The sequence below is a fragment of the Cebus imitator genome, unplaced genomic scaffold (genome assembly GCF_001604975.1).
Source record: "Cebus imitator isolate Cc_AM_T3 unplaced genomic scaffold, Cebus_imitator-1.0 Scaffold385, whole genome shotgun sequence".
NCBI lineage: Eukaryota > Metazoa > Chordata > Mammalia > Primates > Cebidae > Cebus > Cebus imitator.
Genome location: NW_016107700.1, coordinates 2,432,663 through 2,442,188, shown reverse-complemented (window position 1 = coordinate 2,442,188; position 9,526 = coordinate 2,432,663). Strand labels below are relative to the sequence as shown.

Genomic DNA, 9,526 nt, shown 5'->3' with positions numbered 1-9,526 from the left:
TACATGTGAAGAACATTAAGATTGTCACATAGGTACACACATGGCAGTGTGATTTGCTGTCTTCCTCCCCATCACCTATATCTTGCATTTCTCTCCATGCTATCTCTCCCCAACTCTCCACCCCCCGCTGTCTCTCCCCTATATCCCCCCCCGACAGACCCCACTGTGTGATGCTCAATGTTTTTAATTTCTTACCCTTCCCAAGGATATTTTACCTTCTTACATATACAACTCCTGTACCTCAGTTTACTTATTCTGGTTTAGGTCCCTGTCAGAGACAGCAGGATATAACAGGAAGCACAGCTTTGGAGCTAGACACATGGACATGTAATCTTGGTTAAGTTATTTAACCTTTTAAAGTCCTGGAATTTTTATCTCTAAAATGGAAATGATAATACCTTTCTTAGAGAATTGTTGTTGGGATTTTATGAAATGCTATTTAAAGTTTTTAGCACATTACCTATGAACTAACAGTTACAGTAGATGTTCAGTTAATTTTAGCTTATTGAGTGCCTTCTAAATGTGCTAGAGATTGGATTATGAAGGCAAAAGAGTCTCTACACTCAGAGAATTTACTTTATTTTTATTTTTTATTTTTGAGAGTCTCACTCTATGGCCTAGGCTGGAGTGCAGTGGCGCAATCTTGGCTTACTGCAACTTTCACATCATGGGTTCAAGCAATTCTCCTGCCTCAGCCTCCCAAGTAGCTGGCATTACAGGCATGCACCACCAAGCCCAGCAAATTTTTTTGTATTTTAGTAGAGATGGGGTTTCATCGTGTTGTTGGCCCCAGGGTGGTCTCGAACTCCTGAGCTTAGGCAATCCACCCGCCTTGGCCTCCCAAAGTGCTAGGATTGCAGGCATGAGCCATCGCACCCAGCCTCACTAAGGGAATTTAAATCTGATAAAGGAAGAGGTTACTAAATGTGAGTCAGGAAATGTTCATTTTTCTTCTCTCTTCCCTATTTTTTATGCATTCCTTTTCCTAGTACAAGGCAAATTCTAGGAGGACCCTTCCCCTCCAAGGCTAAGAAGAGTCTGGTAAGAGGGACAAACTCAGTATAGTTGTCACAGGTTATCAGGGTGACTGAGAGCTTAGTATAGGATGGATAAAATCAGCTGCGAGAACCGTTATTAGTAAGCAGTAACAGGATTATTAGCAGCTTGTAGGTGGGAGGGATACCCAGTTGGGAGTGAAGGAAGTTGTCAGGTAACTGAGGCAGGTCATAGGGCTTGTTTAAACTGAATGGCCTGCTAGGCAAGCTTGCATTTACTTTTTTTCATTTGTAGTCTTTTGGGCTAATCTCTGGAAACTTGTTTCCTGTGTGCTGCCCCTCCTCCCTCCCTGCTTTCAGGAACAGGATTGAAAGCAGCATTAGCCTGAAGAAGTCGTTCTATTTAGGGAGCTAGAGCAGAGGGCCAGTGATTAGGCCCTTATCTGCAGCGTGGCCTTTTTGAGTGGTGTGGGGCAGGGCTACAATGTCTGTTCTGACACCCACAGAGGCTGGACTTTTCTGTCCCCTGGTTGAGTCAGAACTGTGAAGAACCAATAGATGGGCCAGGCCAGCTGAATGAAAAAGCCGTTCATTGTGTTTCTTCAACATTCCAGTGTCTGGTACAATTAGCCAAGACTCGGAAAACAAGTTGGACAAACAAACAAGCAGCCTTCTACTGATGGATAAAAGGATTTCTGGCACAGCTGAGTTAAGTGCACTGACTGTAAAGACAGAGTAGGAGGATCTGGGAAGAAGGAGGGGACTTTGGGATGCCATTCCTGGCTGGATGAGGGGAAAGAATGGAGCAACAAGCAAATGGTATTTTTGAAGCTGATAAAATCTGCTGTGATAATTTACCTGGGAGACTGGCTGAGGTGGGGCTACTCTATAAAGTAGGTGGAATCATTGGGGAGTGACTGTGACTCTTCTCTTTGGACAGCTGTGAGTGCGGTGAAGGGAATGTCTCTTTGGAATCTAGGGATCTGTTGGCAGTGGACAGTGAGTGTATGAGCCTGCTCCATTATAGTCACTCCTGTTATGAGACCTTCTCAGTTGGTTAACATTTTATATGTACTTCTGCCTGAGAAGAGGCACACCTGAGGAGCAAGTTGTTGGGCAATGGATACACTCTTCCTGACTTGGCAGTAAACCACTTAGCTCACCAGCTCTCCTGCAACTAAGGTTCACCAGGTTACAAGCTTCTGTTCTGCAAATGGAGGGTAACTCAAAGACCAGTTTCTGCTTACTCGGGCTTACTCACTTCATACCTTGACTGGACTTTTGTATATGGAGCTTTCCCCTCTGTATGCTCTATTGGTCTGAAACACTGAGCTACTTTTGAACAGCATGCTACATGCCTGAGACATGGACCCAGTTTTTGGAAATGCCCTAGGGAGGAGCTTCTTCTCTGACCTCAAGGGAAGAAGGAGGTCAGTAGGAAGTGGTGGGTGGAGCCACTTCTCTGTTCTGCTGTCTCCTTTCCACACCTCGAAGCCCTTTTTGAGGAACTGCGAAGGGTGCACAGACCACTAGCTGGAGGTACTTTGGCACACCCTCCTTTTAGGTGGGTTCAGCAGACACAGGGGCGCCATGTGGCCAAGTTACCAAGATGAACACGAGTTCAACGCCCACCTGGTTTGTCGCATGTGCTGTATGGGTTAGTATGTGAAGTTTTTTTTTTTCCTTGTCCGGGCCTGAGGATCCCAAATTGCCCTTGCTCACATTGACTCATAGGAATGTATGAGCTTTGAAGCCTTGTGGTGTTACAACCTTTAGGCTTGTTAAAATGTGCAGTGAAATAGATTAGGGTGTCCTACTTCCTGGGGAACTTCTTAAGCTTTCAGTAACTGGCAGTGAAGAGCCCAAGCTTTGAGTGTAGGACTTTTTTATAGAGACTGAATTCATGCTCATGTTTCTGCCTGTATCAGGAAACCACTTTTAAGATATGTTGTATAGTGCTGAAGGTCCAGAGTGTATTTTTAGCAGAAGTCAGTTGGTTACGGAATCTACCTCTGAGCAGACTGAGGGGGTGGGAGGTGGGAGGGAGGAGTCATGGCCCAAGTTTCCTCTTTGGGACTTATTGCTAGTTCTCTTACATGCTCCTCTGCCAGCTGTGACAGAGAGAGAAAAAGACTCAAAGATGATCTGGGGACAGGGACCTAAATAAGAGAGGCTAGAGAAAGAGTCATATTAGGTGTAACTTAGATCTTGATAAGGCATCATTAAATAATGATTGTTTAAGTAATGTCCTGTGGCCTTGAACAAGTGAGTTAACATTTTTGGTCGTAGGTTTCCTTGGTTTCCAAACTGTAGGGTATACAAACTGGCGCTAGATTGAGAGACATTAACTCTCTGTAAAATGAAAAAAAATATAAAGAAAATGTAGTGTGTCTTTCATAAAGCTAAACCAGGATTGTCTTTTATTCTGAAACTGCCTTTCCTACTTTTTAATGTTAAAATATCCTTTATTTTGTGAAATAATTGTTATTATATGGTAGTGTGTTTTTAAGATATCCTTAGCAAAATAAAAAGTTGACAACTTCTGTTAGGCTTTCTGATTTATTGTGGAACATGTATTGGTCTATGAAATCTAAGTTTGGGAATCACTGGTTTGGTAATCCACTATCTTTTGATTTTATACTTTCGAGTCTTTAACAAGGAGCAAAATTGTGACCCAAATAGGCAGATTTTCATTAAAATAGAAATAACTGGTTGTTTGATGAAGAGGAGATCTTAGAAAAATCTCAGAAGGAGAGCGACAAAACTAGGTTCTGATCAGTCCAAGTATTTAGGTGCTTTTTGAGGAAAAGAAGCTGCCACAGCAATAATGCTTGGGGCACAAGGAGGGACAATTTTAGTGTCTACCTTTTTATCTTTCCTGGATCATTGAAATTTCTTCCCTGGGACCTAGAATAAAGAATTGCCTGTATCTAAACGTGCTTGGAGATAAACGTATAACAGAAGGTCCTTTTCTGTAACCAACAGAGAAGTAGTCCAAAATCTTTATTGAAAGTTTCAGGGCAAAAACATAATAGCCCCATCTCCCCCTAACCCACATAATCCCCTAACGGCACTGTAGCCTAAGCTAAGAAAATGGCTTTGGCACCAACTGTGTACCTGGGGTTTCTACTCCACCACTTAACAGCTATATGAACTGGGAACATTGCTTAGCCTTTCTCTAGCTTGGTTTTCTTCTTATTTATTTATTTACTTTTCTTTTTTTCATATCACTGTAAAATAAAATCACTTGTATAGGGAGAATGGATGAAGATTAGCAGTGGATTTTCATGTTATATACTTTCCACATTATATTACTTCTATAACTACCAGCTAGCATTTGTTAACTTATTACGTGAGAGAGACTGGGCTAATTGCTTTCATATCATATACTCCTCACAATCAATCACTCCATGATTTAGGGTCTGTTTTATTTTATTTTATTTTTGAGACAGAGTCTTACTCTGTTGCTCAGGCTAGAGTTCAGTGGCATGATCCTCCACCTCCCGGGTTCAAGTGATTCTCCTGCCTCAGACTCCCAAGTAGCTGGAATTACAGGTGTGTGTCCCTACCCCTGGCTAATTTTTGTACTTTTAATGGAGACGGGGCTTTCACCATATTGGCAGGCTGGTCTCCAACTCCTGACCTCAAGTGTTCCACCCACCTCGGCCTCCCAAAGTGCTGGGATTCTAGGCGTGAACCACCACACCCAGCAGAAATATGGTAAAATTTTAATTTTGCATTGAAGCTTCAACAGTTGTCACTTCCTTAAAACCTCAAATCTCAATGTTCATTGGTACTTTCTTGGCCTATACCAATCATTGTTGATAGATGCCTTTCATGAATCCCTGTTATAATTAGTACTTCTTTTACCTTGATTATATAGGACAGCATTGTATTGTCTTCTAATAATTTTGTGGAGGTTAAAAGTCTATGATCTGACAGACTTGGAGTTGAATCTCAATTCTGTATACTATGTGGCTTTGGGAAAATTACTAACAAGTCTTTCTGAGCATGAATTTGATGAACTATAAGCATACTTGATAGAGTTGTGAGGACTGTCAAATACTAAATGAGATAGGCCTCACACAGTGCCTGACAATAAATACAATAAATATCGAGGTCTACTTACCTCCCAAAGTAGACTTGTAGCCTTCTGAGGATAGCAATTGTTTATAATGCTTGTGCCATTATACATTATTGCTAAGCACATTTTAATTGTGTGACCTCCAATTTAGCCTGCTTTCTTTGTGCTCACTTTGGAAACATTAAGTGGTACAAAATCCCCTTGATCCAGATGTGGTAAGGAGAATTTAGGAAAGCTGAATCTGTAGAGAGAATATCTGAGTGGGAATTCCTGCTCTTTGCTGAAAAATAGCATTTTTTTTTTTTTTTTTCCCAGAGAAAGAGTCTCACTCTGTCACCCAGGCTCAAGTGCAGTGGCGCCATCTCAGCTTACTGCAACCTCTGCCTGCTTGGTTCAAGCAGTTCTCCTGACTCAGCCTCCCAAGTAGTTGGGATTACAGGCTTGTGCCACCATTCCCAGCTAATTTTTGTATTTTTAGTAGAGATGGGGTTTCACCATGTTGGTCAGGCTGGTCTTGAACTCCTGACCTCAGGTGATCCGCCCACCTTGGCCTCCCAAAGTGCTGGGATTACAGGCTTGAGGCACAGTGCCCAACCTGAAAACGCCATCTTAATGTGTCCTTGTGGCTATAACCTTGACACCTAGAGGACTCTCATTATATATTTGTTAAATGAATATTTTTCAATACCCGTTGTTGTCTTAAATGTTGGATAGTTAATGGAAAAAAATTTTATTTTTGAGATAGAGTTTTGCCTATTGCCCAGGCTGGAGCGCAGCGGCACAATCTCAGCTTGCAACCACCACCTGCCAGGTTCAAATGATTTTTTTTTTTTTTTTTAATATTTTTGTTTGTTTGTTTGTTTTAAGATGGGGTTTCACCATGATGGCCAGGCTGGTCTTGAACTCCTGACCTCAGGTGATCCACCCACCTCGGCCTCCCAAAGTGCTAGGATTACAGGCGTGAGCCACTGTGCCCGGCCTCTGTCTCAGCCTCTTGAGTAGCTGGTATTACAGGAGCGCACCACCATGCCTGGCTAATTTTTGTACTTTAGTAAAGATGGGGTTTCACCGTATTAGCCAGGCTGGTCTTCAACTCCTGACCGCAGTTGATCTGCCTGCTTCAGCCTCCTAAAAATCCTGGGATTATAGGTGTGAGCCACTGTGCCTGACCTTTAATGATTTTTTTTTTTTTTTTTTTTTTTTTTTTTGAGGCAGAGTCTCACTGTCACCAGGCTGGAATGCAGTGGTGTAATCTTGGCTCACTACAACCTCTGCCTCCTGGGTTCAAGCGATTCCCCTGCCTCAGCCTCCCAAGTAGCTGGCACTGCATGTACATGCTACTGTGCCTGGCTAATTTTTTTTTTTTTTTTTTTTTAAGTAGAGTAGAATTTAGGGTTTCCCCATGTTGGCCAGGATGGTCTTGAACTCCTGACCTCAAGTGATCCACCCACCTCAGCCTTCCAGAGTGCTGGGATTATAGGGGGTGAGCCACTGGGCCCATTTGGCCTTTAATGAAGTTTAAAGCATGGATCTTGTCTTGAAAGAGCTCAGTTCAGATACAGAAATGGACTTACATACAGAGATCTCTAATAATAGGGTTTATATGCTTAGTGCTAAGTAAACTGAATAAATAAGTGCCATAGGCATCCAAAGGTGGCTGATATGTCTGGAAAGGTGTAACCAAAGCAAGACTTCAGCTGTAACTTAGAAAGGAGTCTCCAAGTTAGATAAGCTCCAAGAGAAGAGGGTAGATATTTCAGTTGGGGGAAGGGATGAACAAAGGCAGGGATGCAAGAAAGGTATGTTTCCAAACAGTAAGGAGATTGAAATGGTTGCAGTTGAGTCATGAAGGGGGGAGTCTAGAGATAAAGTTGAAAGAGTTAGATAGATTGTAAATTTCTTCAGGTCGAGATGAGGTCTTTATCTCCTTTAACAAGCTAAAACATAGCGAATAAAAACTGGAATTGAATTTTATAGGGCAAAGTGGTGATTAGGAAGATTTGTCAAAATAGAGTTATAAGTTGTTAACTCCAATTGCTTATCTTCAGTTCTGACTGCTCTTCTGAACTCTCAACCAAAGATTCCAATTGTCTTTGAAAAGATCCTCCTAACAACTCGATTTTTTTTTTTTTTTTTTTTTTGACACGGAGTCTTACCCTGTCACCAGGCTGGAGTGCAGTGGCATGAACTCCGCCTCCCGGGTTCAAGCAATTATCCTGCCTCAGCCTCCCGAGTAGCTGGGACTATAGGCATGCGCCACCACACCCAGCCAAGTTTTATATTTTTAGTGGAGATGGGATTTCATCACATTGGCCAGGATGGTCTTGATCTTTTGACCTCGATCCAGCCGCCTCAGCTTCCCAAAGTTCTGGGATTACAGGTGTGAGCCACCTGCTCCCCGCTGGCACACCTCACTCTTTGTCTTCTGCTTTACCCAGTGTGCCCTCACCAAATAATTGCCTCCTTCTGTTTTCATTGTCTTGAAGTTCCACTCTCTTCCTAGTTGCTCTGGCCAGAAACAAGAGAATTGTCTTGAACTCTGCCACTCCTTACAAAGGCTATTTAAAATAGCTAAAGGCTATTGTTTCTACCTCTACATTGTCATACAGATCTACCTGCCCTCTTCTTTACATTCCTGCTGCCTCTACCCTTATTCATGCTGTTAAGATTTCCTTCCTGGTCTGTCACTGTAGACTTTTAACTGGTTCTTCTACATCTTAGTGTTTTTCTGGTATTATGTGGCCCTCAGTCTGATGCCAGATTAGTTTTCCCAAAACATACTCTGGGTCAGAAAATTTCAGTGGTTCTGCTTAATTAAGTATATACTCCTTACTCTAGCTTTCCTGGGTCCTTTGTGATGTCAGCTAGCTGACATTAGCCTGGTTGCTCATCACATTGCTAACTTCATGGTATAGTCATGTATGCAATAGCCATACCGTTTCCTAAAACACATCCTGTATACTTACATGTCTCCAAATCACTACTTGTGCTTTGTAAATTTAAAAAAAGAAAAGAAAAGAAAAGAAACTTAAAATTAAAAAAAAGTTTTTTTAGACAGGGTCTTGCTGTCACCCAGGCTGGAGGCAGTGGCACGATCTTGGCTCATTGCAACCTCTGCCTCCTGGGCTCAAGTGATCCTCCCACCTCAGCCTCCCGAGTAGCTGGGACCACAGGCACAAGCCACCACATCTGGCTTATTTTTGTATTTTTTGTAGAGACAGAGTTTTGTCATGTTGCCCAGGCTGGTCTTGAACTCCTGAGCTCAAATGATCCACACACCTCGGCCTCCCAAAATGCGGGGATTATAGGTGTGAGCCACCGTGCCCAGCCTACTTGTACTTTTTTTTAGTTTGGAATTTCTTAACCCCTTTTTGGGCTGCCAGAATCCTGCTTGTCATCCAAGATTTGCTTCAGACACCATCCGCTTCTTGGCCTTTTGTTGTCTAGGATCAGATACAGTTCTGCCACACCTTCCATAAACACCTCCTACCTCTCTGTGGGGATTAATCAACTCTGTGCTTGTGCTATAGTGTCAGTTTGTACAGCATGTATTTGATGTGTTATTTGCTTGGTGTTATTAATTATTTACGTGTTGGTCTCTACCACTAGATTGTAAACTTCATGAGGTCACAAAACAGGCCTATTCCAACTCTACTTCCCTTCTGTGTCAGCTGTGGTATATCCTTTTTAGATTTTCAGGTGGTTGGTGTTTCTGGGCTTCTTGAAGCACTTTCATTTTTCTGTGGCCTTTGGAAACAGCAGAGGCTCTTCTCTCACTTCCTTTTTGAATGATTCATAATGCACTGGGACTATGTGGGTAGGCTGTGTTGAATCAAAACATAGAACTTTGCACCTCAAATGCAGGCTTCCATTTGACGTCAGGCCTACTCTCAAATTGCTCCTAGTACAGTAGGACAGATAAACAAGTAAACAATGATACCCTGCAGTAAGCACCCAAACTAGTGTGCGTAACAGATGGGAAAAGCTCCTGGAGACAGGGATAATTGAGTTGAAGGTTGAAGAAGAGTAGTCAGAGAAGGGGAGAGCTATATTCACAGAGTATGTGCAAAGTCATGGAACGAAGAGAAAGCCTGCCCCATTTCGGGGATATTTTAAAAATAAGGCTGGAAGTTTTTATGGAAGGGTAGAGAGATGAGTGGTAGACAGATATTTCATCGTAATGGATCTTAGCTCCCAAGCTAAAAAGTTTGAATGTTATCCTGAATGGAGGCATCAGGATTTGGAGTTGGGTAGAACTGTGTTTAAGTTTGACTTCATGACTTACCTTGTGATCTTGGGCAAGCTGCTTAATCTGCCTAGACTTTATTTTTTCTAGTAACATAATATCTAACTTAAGGGTTGTTGAACGTTAGAAAGAATAGATATAAGGTGCTTAACACAGAAGTAGGTGCTCAATAAACGCTATTTAAGTTCTTTTTTTTTTTTT

At 42.2% G+C, this 9,526-nt stretch overlaps 1 protein-coding gene across 9 annotated transcripts in view; it reads left to right on the top strand.

Annotated features, from left to right (window-relative positions):
- MACF1 (microtubule actin crosslinking factor 1) overlaps window positions 1–9,526 on the top strand; it is a 421,177-nt gene that overhangs the window by 143,046 nt on the left and 268,605 nt on the right. Inside the window, exon 1 of one of the 9 annotated variants that reach the window (XM_037731188.1) lies at window positions 1,004–1,814. The exons of 7 other annotated variants lie outside the window; for them this stretch is intronic. In XM_037731188.1, coding sequence (XP_037587116.1) covers window positions 1,796–1,814 — 19 coding nt within the window. In that variant the 5' untranslated portion in view covers window positions 1,004–1,795. Of the gene's footprint in view, window positions 1–1,003; window positions 2,653–9,526 lie in introns of those variants that run through there. One more of the 9 variants, XM_017508013.2, reaches the window with a different exon arrangement.